Consider the following 19,127-nt stretch of genomic DNA (forward strand, 5'->3'; position numbering starts at 1 on the left):
CGTTAAGACTTTACTCTGCCCTTCATGTCTTTATTTTGGGATGATTGAAAGACTTTGCTTTGCTTAATCATCCACTTTCACATCTCCCACTAACCACCTTTAAGCCTCAATTCTATACCATTTTTAACATTCAAGGTGTAATAATAATATATCAACTCATCAATCAGATTGTTTTGATTTAATAAATCAGTCATTGCAAAAGAGGCTCCGCCATTGCGTGAATAGGTAATCTTAGGGTCTCTCATAAAGAGAAGGAGGCGAATAATTTCAGAGAATTGTAAGATGGATGAGTAATGTCTACCTATTTCTCTGATCTAAGGTGGGGTAACACATTGATGAGAACTACATAGACATGGCTCCAATCGAACCAAATTATGCGTACAAATAAATTATATAAAATTTTCTATATAAACTAATGTAGTAGAATCTGATAGAGTGATTTTGAAATAAGAGAAAAAATATATAATCACATTACTCAATTATCCTCAATTTGTATAATTTATTTGTATGTATAATATTACTTAGCTATAGACAACAACCATTTGGCTATGTTATCACGTTTATATTAAAAAAAAATTGTTACCGGATTCACCTCATAATAATTGTACCTCATATAACACTAGTTGTAAGGTGACAATTCCTTGATGTGTGCCTAATAACTCACCAACTTAATGCTTTGTTGCATACTAGTATTCAACTCATATTAGGAGTGTGTGTATATATATAGATAGAAGAACTTGCAGTATGATGAGTAGAAAATTAGTAATGAAAATTTATGCAAACTTAGGTTGCACGTTGAGGTTTGTATGATGCACAATTACCTTTATACAAATTCACCTCACTCACTTAAATGCATAAAGATTTGAACAACATTTGTTTTTCATGATATAAGGATAAAGTAATAGCAAAAAAGACACCACTCTTCTATTTTGATGAGCTGAATCAAACTTGAATCTCACCATAAGACAACCTAAATGAACATTTAGAACAAAGAAAAAACTAAGAAGAGAAAAAAAGAGAGCTTAAATTCTTGACTTGTGAAAAATGAGAGGAGGAGCCCTATCTTACATACTTCTCCAGTAGGACAATACATTCAATATTGAATTTCATTATAAATCTAAGCCTTTTCATCTTTCAATTTCATCAACTTATTATTCTCTAAAAAAATTAATTGAATTCATTCAATTTTCTAACATAGATAACTCATTTTGTTTAGATGAGACTTTTGAATTCCTTAACTTTCAACACTTATCCACCTTTCAACATTTTAACTTCTAAAAAATTAATAAAATTCATTCAATTTTTTAACATAGATAACTCATTTTGTCAAGACAAGTATAACCATATAGCATGGGTATATGTTCACTAAGTAAGAAAATGATCTCAGTTAATTAATCATGACCACATCTCCGTGACTAAGCAAGGTATTTAAACAGTCAAAATAGTTAACTGGGTATAATTATCACAATGTTTGTCGAACTATCATATTTAATGTATATACGAAATACTCTTTTGACAATACATTAAATGTAAAGTGATTGATCGCATTCAATGAAAAGTAAATTGTGATGCTACACTTCATCTCTTTTAATGTGTAACAATTAAAATTTCACATTACATTTATTATCTTAATCTAATGAACATGTAAACTCAGTGAAATTTTTCATACACCACATGCTCCTAAGTGACAACAACTCCTCCCATCTTAGTATAAAAACCAATGAAAAAGCATTACAAATGGCTCTTTTGGATCAACTGACTTTCACTTTAAGATTTATCTTTCTCATCTTCCTCAGTAAAAGAAAAAGACATTTTTTTTTGCATTCTCTCAAAAATTAACTCACTTTGTAATTATTCTGTATGAACATCATGTAAAAAAAAAGTTTACATAACACTATAATTGATGTTAATTTTGCTGAGGCAACTAAACTATTTAAAAAATTCCTTCGTTCGTCTTCTCTTATTGTTTCATTGTTTTTACTAATTACAATAACACTCTCCGAATTACTTTAGTTACAACTCTCTCATACTATCTCTGAATAATTAAGTGCTATGTTGGTGCATTTGACTGGACAGTCAAAATGAAATGTGAACCAAGGACATACAGATTTAAGGTTAAATGTTAAATGTATGTTCTTTCCGCAAGTGGGTTTAGATTATGATGATGAAGAAATCGAAGAATTAGATCCCAAATCAGAAATTTGTTGAACGTTTGAATACATGGCTCAGGGGCTTATTATTAAAGCAGATATGCTTTATCAAACGGTGTGTGTTTTGGCACAAATTATATGGTTTACAGGTTGAAGGCAGTTTTGAATTTAACAATGACGACAACTTGTGCTGTTGATTTGAAAGGCAAAGCTGGAATCATACGAGTTTGACAGGCAATGGTGTCAGTGACATTCATGCGAAAATATAAAAATTAATATATAGACCGCTAGATAGAGTGTAAATATGTTGTGTCAGCTGTCGTTTTCTACCGTCGATCCACTTCAGGTTGAATGATTTGGTTAATTTTATTACTGTTATTATTATAATTGTAATTTTAATGAGATTGTATTGCTTATTTTTATTGTCTGGCATTGCTTTTTTTTTACTCATTCTCTTTCTGGAATCGAAGGTGTGGTTGGCTGGTTGCCTTACTAATTACACGTCCATGACTGATTATAAAACTATTCACAATTTCATTGTCTTTGAATGTTGAAATGACATCGATTCACGGATGACGTGATTGCTTCTGAAAGCATAGTCATTCAATGTTTTATCAGCTCGCAAGGAGCCTCGTGGTGTTACTTGTCTACTTCTGGCTTCTGAATAAGAATGATATTCATGCTGGTCCAATACTGAAGCCTTAGATACTGGGCCGTCTATCACTCACTTTCATGCATCTCCTCCATGGATTCTTTTTCACCTCAACTGATAGAGGAGAAATAAAATACAAATCTGAGAAAGTAGGGTCATATATACGAGCTGTATTAAAGCTGGATAATGACTTGCGTCCATTGATGTGCACGAAATACATAAATAATGGTATTAGAGCTTTAATGTTGATGTATCCTGAAATATGTAGACTAGACTAGGTGATTTAGCCGACGAAAATTGGGCACCATTGTCTGACAAATAGAGGAACACAAGAGTTAAAGCCAGGACTTTAGAGAAATTTTGAATACGCTGTAAATTGCTGTTAAGTTCATTAGAGATGGTGAAGCTAAAGATGCTGTTAATTGCTATTAGCTTTAGGTTTATGTATGCAGCAACACGTTTTTGCCAGAAAAATCTTTTCAATTGTTGGATTATGATTTAGGACAAAATTCCCATGCGTGCTAAAGAGTGATGAATATTGTATCAGATACTGTTGCACCACTAATCTATTCATCGTAAGCCAGATAACTGATATTTAATATACTAAATGCTGGTTTGGGATTTGGCGGTAAAGGTTAAAACCAGTCATTACTAATTTATTGTGATGAAATCTAACATGGATTCTTCCCGGATAAAGCAGAAAGATAGGTTGAAATGGATAATATTTGGCACTCTTCAGGTGCTATGCTGCAATCTGATGTAGATTGAGACGTATGATTTGAAGACTTCTTTATTCAAAATGCATTGATGTTCATTAAATTTTTTGTTGATATGATATGCCACCACGTGATCTGACATCCTTTCGACACAAATCAATATTGACTCATTGAGTTTTGGACAGACTAGGTAAAGTAATTGGCCTTGGATTTACCCTAACACAAATCACACCTGAGACTCAACAATTATTCAATTTGACAATAACCCGCCAGTTTAACATTATCATGAAAAGCTTTTGGTTAAAGACTAAAATAGTTTGGAAGTGGGCATTTATATATTGTGCTAGTAACAGCAGATACTTTGTGCATAAAGCCGATGATCATTTTTAAGGTAGATCTTAGGCTTAGCTAATGTTGAGAAGAAGCCCATTTCCATTGTCAACTTGGGCTGCAAATATTATATCATGAACAGTTGAAGAATACTACCTGACGTTAAATTAGTTCAGGCTGAGTAAGTCAGGTTTGCTGAAGTAGTCCAAAGCTTTAAGTTTTTGGTTTCAATCGAGTCATTAATTGTATTTGGTTAAAAGGTAAGTCTTAACAAAGAAAATGGCAGCCATAGCTTAGTGGAAAACTCATTTGAACCACAAAGGTCAACACCCTTCATTATCTTTTATCATTTGTTTTCTTCTCGCACGTTCTTTCTCTCTTTCTTTCCGTCCATCAACCTCCTTGGTTATATGTTGCAACTGCTGATTTTAACTTCCTCAACTTCTCCCCTGGCCCACTTGGCCTCATCAAGATTCTACATTATGGCTTCCCTTTTCTACATTATTTTATCATCTTTTTTTCTGTTATAAATCTCTCTTTAGAAAAAGGCTTATCAACTCCCTGGCAAAACTAATATATTAATTCTCTCTCTTTCTCTCTTGTTAGATTGATGGAGGAGAACTCTATCATGAATTCATCTTATAGGCAGAATCTGTTCCTTCTCAAGAGGCTGAGGAGAGTGGTTGGACTGCTTACTTTGAAGATTTCTCCAACAACAATCGACAACATAGTTATTGCTCTAGTTTTGATAGCTCTTCTTTGGTTTCTGATGCTGCTTCTGGTGCTGCATGGAAACAATCCCACAACAATCATCTTGCAGGATTTTCTTCAATCGGAGCCTCCCCAGAGATTCCTAAGAAGTTAAAGTTCAGGAAAACAAGGACCAAAGAAATCTCTCAAGATGATTCTTTAGAGGATACTGCCAGTTCTCCTGTTAATAGCCCGAAGGTCAGATTAATTTCTTAACCGTGTCTTTGAATAAATTTATTTTCTTTTATTTTCTGTCTTTTCAATTTTGACATCAACTTTATAATCTTCCCCAATATTGATCATTATTATTAGGTTGGAGATAGGGAACCGACGGATAAAAACACCCGGAAGACTGATCATCATGATCATATGTATAGTTCTCTGGTATACTTTATCTTATATATATAAAAAACTTGATTTGATTGATTTAGGATTGTTGACCTAGGAAATTATAAGGAATTCTGATGATTTTGTAGGGGAGGGGAAGTGGATCAGAAATGCATAAAGAAGAAAGAAGCATGAATTTGAATGGGAAGAATGATTATACAGACTTGAAGGGAAGGGGGCTGTGCTTGGTTCCTTTGTCAATGTTAGTAAACTATCTTAGTTAATTTGCTCTCTTTCTCTTCCATTAAGACAAACTTAATTGTCAGACTTGTAGAAAGAAAGTTTTCTGGCAATCTGTTCATTATTAATGTGTACTGGATGCGTCCCTCTCTTCATATGTATGCTTAATCCAGTTTAAATCTTTCTTTCAATAAATATTTCCGAGAGAAGAAAATAACACAAGCTTTTCCCAAACTATATAAAAATTTATATATCATTTTCACTCCTATTAATCTCATAGAATAATAGATGATATATAAGAGAAGACATTAAGAATATATATAAAAAATAGGGTATGCATTGCGAGCCTGTAATTGATAACTTCAATTCTGTATTTTATTTGGTATTGTTTGGTGTGTTTTTGGGGAGAAGAGAGTGAGCGTGGGGGACTTCTTCTTTGCAACTTCTGGTCTTGGGATCCAGCGAAGTCAGCATTAGAATATTACGCAATTAGCTAATTAATTGAACTTGGGTTAGTAGAATTTATAAGGACTTCTAAGTAAAATATGGAAGTCTTATTCTTTGGAAGACATTCTTCCTTGAAGTTTAACATTTTACTAACAACCAAAGATACATACTAATGATGGGGTAATAGCTTTAATTCTTTGGAACATTCTTCGAGGCAGACATAAAGCTGTATTTTATAAATTTTTCTGTCGTTTCCCACTTCTAGATTTTACAAATTTTGATGCCCAATTCACCTATTAATGTGCACATTTTACTGTTCACAGTATTAGATTAAAAAACCAGCAAAAAAAATAAAAAAAATCACCATGCAAGATGTATTAAAATGAATATAACTTTGATACATATATATGTATCATTGACACATGATATAATATATATGTTAAAAAAATTAAAGAGCTAGTTTCAAAGGTTATTAAAACTGATAGGGTATTAAAACTTTTAAGATGAATATTTGAGCTTAAATTTTTGTTATATTTGTCAGGTTATAATTTTTATATATAGTAGTTTTAAGGGTTTTTCTTTTTAAGTTCTGTACAGAAGCTTAGTCTGAAAGATGACTTTGGCAACACAAGTGATGAGAAAAATAATGAAAGACTGTGCAGTCACCAGTAGCTGCCGTAGTTTAGAGATATAATGGTTTTGGTTAAAGGCAAGAAAGGATCTCCCAATATATAAGTAATAATTAATCAATCAATATTCTTTTTTCTAATGAACATTCATTCATTGACCCTACAATAATTAAAATTAGAAGAATAATTAATACATGTACATGGATATGTTAAACTCGTGTAAACTGTGGTACATTATTGGATAGTGGGAATGAATGAGAATAGCAAGCAAACCTAAAGAATTTGAAGTTCCTTGTGACCTCAAAGTAAACAATATAAAATGGCAAAGATAAAACGAAAAGTAGATTGATATGTTTAAATATTAATTCATCTCCAACATTTTGCAGGCCATTCATTTAAATTATTTAGAAAAGAGCTGCCATGGAAGACCCCTCCATGTGCACAAGCATTAAAGGCAGGTGAACACAGAAGAGCACAGAGTTGTTAAGGACATTCAGTTAGTATACCACCATTAAATTCTTCTCTGTGGCTGACTCTCTTTTTATTTATCGCCTTCCTTAAGACTTTTTCTTCAGTCTTCCATTTGATTTTTCACTACATGCCTGAAAAGTTAACTGAACTTTACACCATCATTCATGCTTAATCAGTTTGACTCTTCCAACATCCGGGATTTTACATCTTTATTTATAAATCTTTTATTGACATGTGTCGTCACAAAGGGCGAAAGTTTGTGATATATGAAGAACAGTTTGGTTTATCAAAGTTATGTTTGTTGTAATGCATATTTGAAAAATGAGTCTGCCAACTTGATATTGAATTACTCTTTCAAGAAACACCGAAACATGGAATAATTATATTGATTCCTAGTATCAATTTAGTAAGAAAACCATATGAACAATCAACTGCACCAAGTCTAGTCAACAACCAAAGTCTTTCCAAACTTCTTTTGAAAAAACGCAGATGTTAACTGATAATCGCCCACAAGTCGCAGATATACCTTTGATTTTTTAATTTGAAGGGTCTTACACAGAAACCCAAAAACTTTGAATTTATATAGTTTATTCTCTATATATTCATCCAGTTCTCTGAATTAAGGAAGCCCTAATTTACCTTTGTTTGCGTTCAGTTTTAAATTAATCTCTCATGAAATTGAGAGATCTTTTTTATAATGTTCTGGGGAGCATTGGGAATATAAAATATATACTTCTCTCTTCTTCCCTGTGTACTTGGGCCACCACAGCAGCTACCTGATTAATTGATTATTTATTAAAATTAACTACACATAACTTTATTGAGAAGGCTAACACGTATGTCACAAGCCTAGAAAATAATCAACATAATTAAGATTTTAATTAATTACGGAACCAAAAGATGATGTCTAATCTTTATCACGTAATATGTTAAAGTGGGCAATAATGTAGAGTTCCATGTAGAAAAAGATGAAGGAATGTCGCTAGCTAATAGTATATTTGCATGATTAAGATGACTAGTAGAGAGCATATATGGATGATAATGGACAAGAATTAAAGGGGAATTCAAAGGACAATTAATCTTTTGTGAACCATTAGTTTTAGATGGATTATTAGAGATGAGTGATGAAGTTAGGTGACCAATCAAATAGTTAACAACCATTAATGATGTGATTTGGATTTTGGAATGGTAGATCACAGGTCCAATTCTATACACCGTTTAACGACAGTAACATCATGTAAGATTAGCCAACCATCTCTATCATAAGGTCTTCTATTATATCAAACTGCTGTTTGAGAGATCTTTCGCAACAAACCCTTCTCTTATCTTACACAAGCAGCTGCTAATTATCTGTTTGATTAAAGAGTAATATAGTATTAATTACCAACAAAGTCGACTTCTTTGTAGCTACTTTAGGGGGGGTAATTGACTGCTTAAACAAGACTCAATGGGACCATGTCACACTTAAATGTTTCCATGTACAAAATTTTCTAATTTATTATTACTAGGCGTGTTGACATAGCGTGTGGTTTTGAGCTCCTCCAACGAAATTAATGGTTTTTATTCAAACTATGGAACATGAACAATATAAGTCATTAATTTCTTTGTTAAAAAGCATTGTCGTTAAAAAAGAGATCTCTCGGGAATCCCTTTATTTAGGTCAATGTAGACTATAGATTTACATATACATTTTTGGTGAAGTTTTTGGGTAATTTCAAAAAGAAAAAGTGTTCAAATTAAGGTCGAAAAATCACATGCAGGAAGCATAGAGCGAAGAAAATTTGATGAGTGATAATATGGGGAAAGGCCGCCAACAGGCTGGCAAGTAAGAAGGAAAAATTTGTGTTATTGACCACAAAGTGGCTTCGCTTAAACACTGCCCTCAATAGTTAGTGCTTTGATAAAAAGGCTTGATGATGAAGTTGCGTGATTTACGGGCATAGCAGTCTTCATAAATTGATCAAAAATGGCCCACGAAAGAAGGTTAATTTGATTCATTAATTGGCAACCATGTGCAATTTGTTGAACCTCAAATTTGTTTTGACTTTAACCATACAAAATGTTCCAAAGAGTCCGTGAAAAGAGAAGTTTAATGATTCCTCGTGACCACTTTTTGCCTTAATTTTTAATTTTTGCTTGCAAACATTGTATTGCACAGGAATCTTAATGTATATTTGCCGCCCTCCAACAACCTAAAATTATTCTTTCTTTAAATTAAGCCGAGCATAAAATCTTATACCCATATCCTGTATCTTTGTATTATATTATTTCTATACTAATGTTAAAGGGAGCCCAAGATACTATCTACGTACATTAAATCATTTATCTTACTTAAATTAATTCTTCTTGTTAATTGTAAGTCCTGGGCAGTGTTATTCTTCTTAGGTTTGTTCTTCATCTCGCGAAACTATAAGAATTTAAATTATAAGATACATTTGTATATATGGCTCTTAATTGACTGACTTTATGAACAAGAACAATATTATGCATACCTATTTTAGACTCACAAATATATAAACATTTATATTTGTCATCATATGATTGAATGCTTTTGAATTAAAGATGAAATATTACTCAATCGCATGATAACACATATAAATATTTATATATATATTTATGTATTCAAAGTGAGTACATATAATTTTATTGTATAAGAGCAATACTATATGTACTTACTTTAAGTATATAATTGTATACATACTTATATGTGTAATCATGCAATTGAATATTATTTTATCTTTAATTCAAAATCAATCAATTATATGATGACACATATAAGTATGTATATATTTATATACCCGAAATGAATACACATAGTTTTATTATATATATTAATCTTCAACTCCTTCCATGTTAGAAATATGAACAAAGAAATGGATCAGTTGGAAACACAATATAAATGTTTTTTGTCTCTGAGCGTAACATCCAACCAATTCTATTCATGAAAAATGCCCCAGTAAATACAAAATTAATAAATATGTTGCCTTTTGATGAGGACAAATATTTATAAGGGCTGTCTCTTCAATCGTTCTTGCAGTGCATGAAGAACTGTAATTATATTTCCATGGACCATCGTTGGGAAAACCTCCGATATCACATGGATACTTTAATAACTAGTTCCGCATAATCAACCACTTCACATTTGTTATCAATGAAAAATATAAGTGGCTTCATTTTCCAGGATTTCCAGCCGCTTTGGAACAATTAGGGTGATGAAGAATGAATTATGGACTTTCTACAAAAGGAAATGTCATGCTAAACAAACCCAATTCTGATTTCTTGCTCAATCAATGTGCATAGGCCCACAAAAAAATTTTGTGCCTCTAAAATTCCTGATCCATTTTATAAGATTTTCTTTTTCTTTGATAAGCAACCGTACTCTCTTGTTCTTATGTTTTTATAATTTTTATTCTCTAATTTGGTGCGTCCATCTATAATTGTACTGATTTTATTGCTTCTTCTGATTACTAATTTGTCAGCCATCAATTGCACAAACCAACTGAACTTTGGTAACCCGTCTCACGGTCTACATTACTTAAGTTTTAATTTTATAACATCAGATAAATAAATACTCCAAGAAAAGTTTACGGATGAGTTTAATAAGCTGTGATCAATCAGTATTGCCTAATACACTTGACTGGTTTTCTGATCAGAGTTGACAATATAGCATGTGCTTTCAAGGGTATTAGATATTTGATTGGGGTGGGGGTGCGTGTAATATTTCACTATATATTGATTATATCTTTTCTCTAAAATTAAACAATCTATTTTAAAAATACGATAGTTTGATTTATTAAAAATTATTCAAAAGGTTTATATGAATTTTATGATCTCTACGTATTTCTATGATTTGTAATTTAATCAGGTTTTCTTAAACTCTAAAATTTAATTTAATGGCTAAAATCATATCAAAATCTCCTAACACTAACATCACTTGAAAGCCTAGATTTCAGACAATTTAAAACAACTTAATATGAAGCTGAGTATTTAAATATTCAATAAAACTATGCATATATATATTTTTTTATATAATTTAGATATACAGATGATAAGTCATCATATGATTAAATAATTTTAAATTAAAGATAAAATAACATTTAATTTTATAATAATACATCATCTATATATATCTCAAAGTCATCGGGGATATTTAGATACATCTCAAAGTCAGCATTATAACTTGATTTTGGACATGCATTCAGACTCCAGACTGAGGTTACCGATCCAAATAGTGATGCTGCAGGTACTGACATCCCTTGCATGGAGCTTGAAGATTTTAAACACTTCCACGAGCCCATGCAACTTGGCTATGGAGGTCAAATTCAAGCTTCCAGCTTCAAAATCATTCCAAAAGTTAGGATTTGATAGTAACTTTCCCGCGTCAATATCTGCAGAAGTAGTCATATTAACCTTGCCCCTTGCAGGCACTAATTCCTCCTCCAGTGGCACTTCGGCTACAACCTCTCCTCGGTAGTTAATATATGCTGTAGAGTTCTGGAACCTGAAGCTTCCGTAATTACGATTGTCAATGGTGACCACCATGTCTATTGTAACATTTACTGCCACGTTTGGAAATGGAGAGAATGAAATGTTACTCAGACCTGCAGGGCTTACAGTGATGTCAGGATCCTTTGGCTTGAAGATGGTAAGTGACAATGTTGTGATAACAGTCACTAATATAGCTACGAAAATTGCTGTCACAATACAGCACAATTTGAGACCTTTGCGGGGAGTTTTGGCACTGGCCATATTTTTGAACTATGGAGGTTAAATGATGTTTGGGTTTAGATTTATAAGCAGTGCAAGAGCTGTATTTAAACAAAAATAATAGTTCAATTAAGTATTCTATCACTCTGCATTTCACTTTAATAGTCTAGGGATTTGAATACAAAATTGGAGGGATGCTTTTGTTTGGCTAAGAATGGACCACGTTAAGGTTCAAACTGTAGAAGCAGACAATACATACGGCTACAAAATTCGATTCATACCCCTTATAAACATTTTTCTGTCGCTGTAGGCCCGTGGGTCTGCCATAACCCGCTTATTTTTGTACCAGGGCAATGTGGGTTGTGTAAAAATTTTGACCCCACCTCTTTGACACCTCTACATCCATTTCTGAATTTTTGAAATGAAAAAAAACCAATGTAATAAAAATGCAAGCTAGATACATGCAAACCCGCCAACAACAGAAATGAGTTGTAATGGATGAATGCCTTAATCCAAACAAAAATGATTTCAATTAAATTTATAATGAATAAGCTTCAATGATATTCTGATAATCGTCTCATAATAGTTGCTTTCAATTATAAATAATGATGAAAAAACAAAACATTTAAGTGTTGATTATTACAAGAAACACGTTTTTTCTAACATCTGTGATTAATACAATTGATTAAAACGCTGGCAAAACTATTAACATTAAACATTTAATAACACAAACAAATCTCTATATACGACCTAGACTTACTGGCGTAGTTCTCCTTTCTAATGATCTGACCAACATGTACGACTTGCTTACTGTAATTTTCTTTGATTTTCTTTTCTGGGTATTTTTTATTTTTGGTTGAAAACTGTAGCCTGTTTGTTAGTTTGAATTATGAAACTGTAATTTAATTTGTCTTTGCGCTTTGGTTCGACGGTGAACTGTTTGCTTAATTTGAATAATGGTGATGGGAACTGATATGATGATGCTTGCTTGAAAGTAACTGTCTCATTCTTGTACGTTTATGATTTTCCCTCTTTTTGCCAAGAAAACAGAGAAAAAAAATTGCAATTACCGTTTGTTTTGGTCTCTTAAAGAGTGGAAATACAACCAAATAGTGACCAACCGTTATAGTGTATGTTTTGATGCCTGGAGATATTTTGGTTTTTTTTTTTTTTTTAACACCACATTTGGTCTCAATAAAACCTTATGTAATATAGTTATGAAGTCTTCAGATTGAATACTTTTTTTTTTTTTTTACTTGAATTGGTCTATGAATTGAATTGGGTTGGAGATTCTTTTTTTTTAATTTCTAAGTAAATAAATTAATCATGGTAGGAGTTATTTTGATTTTCTAATAGAAGCGTTTCTCTTGAATAATTTTGCTATATATTAGGACTCGTTTGTTGGCGATGCCAAGGGCCAGCCTTCCAAATTTAATGATGTCGAAATGGGAATGGGAGTTCCAAGGAGTAATTCTGATATGGGAATGGAGACTTTCAATAAGCAGGTGCTGCATAGTCAATTTTTTATTTTTGTCACGGGAAGGTTTATATTTTGGACAATTTGCCTTTTCTCTATTGGTTTAATTTTCTCTAACTATAATTTCTTTGGTCTGTTCTTTTGTAATTTAGATACAAGAGGTTGAAAGACGGGTTGACAAGCTCTCTGGCCTACTTAAGAAACTGAAGGTGTATATGATGCTTATCCAACTCTTTGTTTATATTTTTCTGTAGACAGGTATCGCGTATATATTGAAAAAGATATATGATAGATGTAAGACAATTTTGGCTTAGATGGCTGTGCTTAGAATATAGCTTCAAGGAAAACCTTTTAGCTCCCTGTTATGCCATAATCTCCATGTCTTGACAAGATATGTCTACAACATATGATTTATCATGCTCTACATACTTCAACTTCTTTATCTCAAATGATCAGTTTACTTGGCTGGGAATACTATAGCTAAAAGAAAGACTGAACCAGACAAGCAATTATTGGGGTGATATTTAGCTATTTCCTCAAGTTTTTGTTCTGCTGCCTGATTTCCAACGTTTTAAAAAGGAGAGGGAACAACAAAAGTTTGAAACTGTTTCTGACATTTCAATTGAAACTCTAAATGATCCTCTAGTCATCAAGTATTTAACTTGATTAGAAATGATAACATGTTGTGTAAGGATGGACTTACATGGCCTTAGTGATCATCCACCTGGCAGGTGAAATATCTGTTTTCTGGTCCAGATGGTCCAGGCTCTGACTGGTTCGAGGTTTTATAATAGTTTCTTCTTCGTAGTTGAAGATTTCATAGTATAATGTTTTAAATATCATCATTCTATCATATTGGTACTGTGTCTGAGCGGTTATATTATTGGCTTAGCTGATAAAAGAAACCAAGTTTTGAAAGGTACCCATTTGCGATTCCATACCTAAAACTCAGAATTCCTCCTCACTATGATATTGCACTAAGTAGTGATACATAATTTTATTTCTGCCTTAATCTTCTTTCAAGAAACTTTATAGATGATTGGTGTGAGTTACTTGAACAATCTTTAGTATTAACATTTACAGGATGCAAATGAGGAGTCAAAGTCTGTAACAAAAGCATCTACAATGAAAGGTAGTTTATTATATACTTATATGCTTTATCACATACAAATGGATTAAAGATTCATCATGAGTGAGTTGCAAGCCTCAGTGTGGATTTTAACTAGCTTTGCTTGCTGATTGAAGGTGTAGGTTTAGTGTTCATCTAGTTACAGATATGAAACAAAATTTAAAGCCTCAGCTAAAACTAATTTGAGAGATGTTTATATTGGAAACTCTCTTTGAGCTTGCCATTGGCATCTAATGTTCATTTATGCTTTCACTTTTGTATTGAATCTAATTACAGCAATCAAGAAGCGGATGGAGAAAGATATTGATGAAGTGGGAAAGATTGCACGAAATGTCAAGGCAAAACTAGAAGCAATAAACAGAGAGGTAATATTCCATTATTGCTTGGTTATCTAACATTATGTTTCCTGCTGGTAGCTAGGCTTTTAAAGTGTATGTGCTAATTCCCTGTTGTTAATCTTCAGAACTTAGCTAATCGGCAGAAACCTGGGTGTGGAAAGGGAATAAGTGTTGACAGATCGAGGATGAATGTCACAAAGTGTGTCGGGGAGTAATTTTATATACTGCTTATCTCTTATTAACTGTAGCAAGTTGATGGTAGAAATGATTTGTTTGAATTGCAGTGCTTTGACCAAGAAGTTCAAGGAGCTACTGACTGAGTTTCAGGTAGATCCAAATAATATACTAGTCACTGTTCATACTGAGTTTCTTCTTAGTCTTCTCATTGTGTTATAATATGTCAGACACTTAGACAAAGGATCCAAGACGAGTATCGTGAGGTTGTGGAGAGAAGGGTCATTACAGGTTTGATTACTCGGATAACAAATAAAGAGAAATAGAAATATTTAGAAATTTCTAGTACAAATATAAAAATTGGCATTATGGTACTTTATATTTTCTAAGTCATGGAATTTCTATTCATTGTGTTTGTATTTGATATTTATGATTGAACAGTCACGAGATCCAGACTGGATGAAGAGGTCAGCTTGAATCCTAGAATTATAATTTCAGCTCTAATGGTTGTGGATGTTAGCATAACTGGCAAAAGGCTTAATTTCTGTTTCAGAGAATTGACAACCTGATTGAAACTGGAAATAGTGAGCAAATTTTTCAGAAGGCAATTCAAGTGCAATTCTGTCACAGGTATACCCCATATAATATATATAAAACAAATGTTCTCTGGCAATTTCTTGAATCCTGCAAATTGTAGCTTCAGAATGGTGCAAATTGGATCTGTGACAGAATTCTCATGTTCACTGGTATTTGCTTTTATCCTAAGTTGTGGCCTTAGAATTTATGTGCAAAAGCTTCTGAAAATGACAAATTATTTTTTCTCTTCCTTTCTTTTGAAATGGATAAGCTTCCAACTAAAATGACTGGTATCAGATCAATTAGATTAAATCATTTTTAAAAGTGCAATGAATAGTGTAGTAAAGTTACAAATATGTCTGTTTGGGCAATTAGATATCTTTATCTCCTGGGTGGCGTCAAATGAGATGGAGGTTACCATCTTACAAATGTAAACATACTGCAAACTCAAAGTTCATCACGTTTGCACTGCCTCCAACTTTGTGCCTCTGCTTCATTTTGGTCAAGAATGCACAATCTTCTATTGGACCCCTTCTCTACTAATTTGCCCTGAAAATGATTGCAGGTTCTGAATACATTGGAAGAAATCCAGGAGAGACATGATGCTGTCAAGGAAATTGAGAAAAAGCTTCTTTGACCACAGCAGGTACTTTGCACCTGGACTAAACGTTGACCCTCCAACCAACTTGTCTAATTGATCATGTTATTTTCCAGGTTTACCTTGATATGTCAGTACTAGTTGAGGCACAAGGAGAGATTTTAGACAACATTGAAAGCCAGGTTTGATTTTACTTTCAGATGACTTTTTTGTGGATCTGCATGTGTGCGCACAATTCGCATTGTGCTTGGTTGGATGTGATGTGCATTGCCATTCTAATTCTCCTGATTATAGTAGCTGTTATAGTTGTTGGTGTCTTGAAACCTTGGAAGAGTGGCAATGCTTGAATGCCTCTTCTGTTACTTTGACTCTATGGTTAGTGTTTATTTGTCTTACTAGTGTGCCAAAGCCCATATTACCTCAACGATTTGGTTTTCTTTCTTTCTTTTTTATTTTCGGTTTTGGGGTGAGATTTCTTTTCTTGGTGGTGGTGTTATTTAATAAAGAGTGTTGGGATACTTTATAGTTTATACTAGGTACCCCCTTTAATGAAAATTTTCTGCTTAAGCTTTTTGATTGTGTTAGAACCCACGTGTACACTACACGCAAGAGAAAGGAAGGAACAAGAGTTAAAATAGGTGGCAGCAGGGGATTAGAGCAAGCAGAACAGTCAGCAATTATTTTATTGCAAGGTCAATTTGGAGAAACAAGGAAACTTGGCAGAGGCTTGGCGACAGAGCAATTGGCAACAGAGGAAAAAGTAGAAAAGGCAGCTGTAGGACCCAAAAAAAAGGAGGATTGCAAGACAGTAGGAATGTAGGAAGAGTGCAGGCCTCTCGAAAGCCTGAAGTGAACAGTGCACTTAGTACTTTGCTGTGTAATTGCTGTTTGTTCTTGGTTTTGCTTTTGAGTTGTAATCTCTTGGGTGAAGTATGAGAATCATATGTAATATAATAACTTCTGTAATCTTCCTGAATTTGAATGAATATTACTAGTGACTGGTTCTGTTTCATTCACACACATATTTAGTGCATTTCCATTTTGGGTTGTGTTTGAGTTTGTGGAAACAAGGAAACTTGATATTGGTTGCTGGGTGATCAGTGAAGCAAGGAGGAGCATCTACTGGAGAAATATTGACCCAGGTACCTATCAGATTGATTTGCTAGATCATTGATACTGCCCTATGTTCTTTCCACTTGTCTTGAAAAAAAAGAAAAAGAAAAAGAAAACAGACTAGATAAAATAGAACAGAGATGCAGTTGAATTCTTCATGGGAATTCAATTTCATTTTTGTTACCCTTTTTTCTTATTCTATCCGTTCTTGTCTCCTAGTCCTGAGCATTTCTTAAATTTGGGCTGTAGAGACCAAGAATTTAAATTAAATTTCAAAGCTAAGTCATGGTTAAACGGATGCCAAGTCTTCCAACTTAAATAGTAGAAGTAGCAGAACAAAACTGTCTTAATTTGTGATGGGTCTGAGGATTTAATGACATCCAAAGGGTGAGGTCATAGAATAAATTAAGTTTAGAAGCTGAGTTTAATTGTTTTGAATTTAAGATTTAAAAAAACAGCGAAATGTAGAAGAAAATTTTGAAAAGAGAAACATTCGTCTTTTGATATTATTGCATTTGAATTTGTTTTGTCTTTGTTGAAACAAAATCCTGCATAATCCCTTGGAAATTGCATTCTATATTTATGTGGGCATTTGAAACAGCAGAGGTCATGTCCACCAGCGGAGGAAAAATGATTGTCTTTTGCATAGCAGGCTCCAATTGGGCCAAAGCCTTTTGTGCTTTTGCTTGTTTGTTTACCTGATTTTAAAACTGCATTGCTTAGAATATTATTTTGGATAACGAGAAAATCTTATTTGAGTTGCACTGTTTTTTTTAGATTAAACTTATTTCACCAAATAAGTAAAACACTGGATTGAGTGATTAGCCCTACAACTGTATTGCTTAGAATTCCATCTCCTTACTCCTGATTCTTAAGTGCTCTTCATTGATGCATTTGTGATTCTTTGTATGACAGTGTGTGCTACACTTCATTATTGATCCGAAAAGAAACACCTTGTGAATGTCTTTATATGCTGTTAAATGTTTTACAAAAAGCAACACTAGTGCTTCTCAACATCAGAAGACCCATCACTAATGATTCCTTTTGTTACAGGTGACAAGTGCTGCGGACCATGTTAACATGGGTACAGATGGTCTTCGTGTTGCAAAAAGCTTGCAGAAGAAGTCAAGAAAATGCATGATGATTGCCATTATCTTGCTCCTGGTTATTGCAATTATAGTCGTGCTTTCCATTTTGAAACCTTGGAAGAAATGAACAAAACAAGTCAATCTTCTGTTACATAATTCACTTGGTTTTTTCTCACAAATTTATTTGCTTTCTGTATTCAATTGTTTGAGACTCAATACAAATAATGCAAGATTCCACGATTGCACGACTGGCTCCATTAACTGTTTTTCTCATCATCATAATTTTATTTATGAAACAACCATCTGCTTAATTATTGACTGCAGAAAAAATCATTGTAGACGCTAGAAGTTCACAGTTGGAGAGGCTGCAGACTCTTGAGGTGAGTCATGAATTTTCTTTACGCTATTAGTGATGTAAATTGCCATAAAACATTGGTAGGAGAGAAAGGTAGTGCAGCAAGAAGTAGATAAAGGTTAAAAGAAGTTAGAATCACAGTGACACGCTTCTCTAATAAATTTCAGTAGGAGGAAGACATCACCCATAGACTTTCTATGATGTTCTTGTTTTTCTTCATACACTATCATGATTTACACCATTTCTCCACCTAACACTAAAGTTATTGTTGCACCTTTAGCACCCTGTGCAACTTATCTACTCATATCAACAGCAAAAGAGTTTCATAAATTTAGAGCATTATAAAGTATTGGATTTATTGAAAAGCACTGTGCTTCCAGAAATATTATTGCTACCACCCCCATTACACTTTTCCCACACAAATCATGTACCACATTTCAATCCAAGAATTCAATTTGCAAGAGACTAGTATGTTTTATGGAAAACACACTTTTCATGTTCATATCAGTATCATGTTTTCTGCAAAATACACATTTACCTTAAATAAATGTGAATTTTGAAAGTTAGATTATCAACTTCTCACTTTTACATTACTTGAAAACTGACATGCCCACATGACCAATGAGCTAGCAGCATTATTCTTATAGGAAGCCTCCTTTCTTCTATTAATGAGTACTTGCTACATTGGATAGCCAAATTTTTAGTCCTAAAATAGCTACTACATTTCTATATGATTCTAGATTTTTATAAACTCGCAGAAAACTTGAGAAAGGAATTCTAGGGGGAAATATCATTTGCCAGTTGAATTTTGTATCAAGATTATGTATGTAGGTATTTGATAAAGTTACAAGCCAATTTGA

The 19,127-nt window shown here is 33.1% G+C and overlaps 3 protein-coding genes across 4 annotated transcripts; 2 read left to right on the forward strand and 1 right to left on the reverse strand.

The window, feature by feature from the left end:
• Positions 1-3,478: 3,478 nt before the first annotated feature.
• On the forward strand, positions 3,479-5,299 carry LOC123223464 (vascular-related unknown protein 1-like). Its single transcript, XM_044646629.1, has 4 exons — positions 3,479-3,541; positions 4,494-4,796; positions 4,911-4,982; positions 5,075-5,299. The coding sequence occupies exons 1-4, from the start codon at positions 3,479-3,481 to the stop codon at positions 5,207-5,209; spliced, it is 573 nt and encodes a 190-aa protein (XP_044502564.1). The 3' UTR covers positions 5,210-5,299.
• Positions 5,300-10,885: 5,586 nt separating this feature from the next.
• LOC123223465 (late embryogenesis abundant protein At1g64065-like) lies at positions 10,886-11,461 on the reverse strand. Its single transcript, XM_044646630.1, has one exon. It carries the CDS (start codon positions 11,459-11,461, stop codon positions 10,886-10,888), a length of 576 nt encoding a protein of 191 aa, XP_044502565.1.
• A 718-nt stretch (positions 11,462-12,179) lies between these two features.
• Positions 12,180-18,169, forward strand: LOC123224114 (syntaxin-132-like). 2 transcript variants are annotated; one of them, XM_044647645.1, is made up of 12 exons: positions 12,180-12,231; positions 12,811-12,924; positions 13,049-13,105; positions 13,980-14,028; positions 14,302-14,390; positions 14,489-14,562; positions 14,648-14,690; positions 14,768-14,828; positions 14,979-15,004; positions 15,091-15,167; positions 15,679-15,759; positions 15,828-16,727. In XM_044647645.1, exons 1-11 carry the CDS (start codon positions 12,214-12,216, stop codon positions 15,683-15,685), a joined length of 615 nt encoding a protein of 204 aa, XP_044503580.1. In that variant the 5' UTR covers positions 12,180-12,213; the 3' UTR covers positions 15,686-15,759; positions 15,828-16,727. The 2 variants fall into 2 exon arrangements, 1 of the variants encoding a protein (XP_044503580.1); XR_006503902.1 differs by lacking the exons at positions 12,180-12,231; positions 12,811-12,924; positions 13,049-13,105; ... (5 more) ...; positions 14,979-15,004; positions 15,091-15,167 and adding exons at positions 15,184-15,543; positions 17,878-18,169 and having other exon boundaries at positions 15,828-16,853.
• The last annotated feature ends 958 nt before the right edge of the window (positions 18,170-19,127 follow it).

The sequence above is a fragment of the Mangifera indica genome, chromosome 8 (assembly GCF_011075055.1).
Source record: "Mangifera indica cultivar Alphonso chromosome 8, CATAS_Mindica_2.1, whole genome shotgun sequence".
Classification (NCBI taxonomy): Eukaryota; Viridiplantae; Streptophyta; class Magnoliopsida; order Sapindales; family Anacardiaceae; genus Mangifera; species Mangifera indica.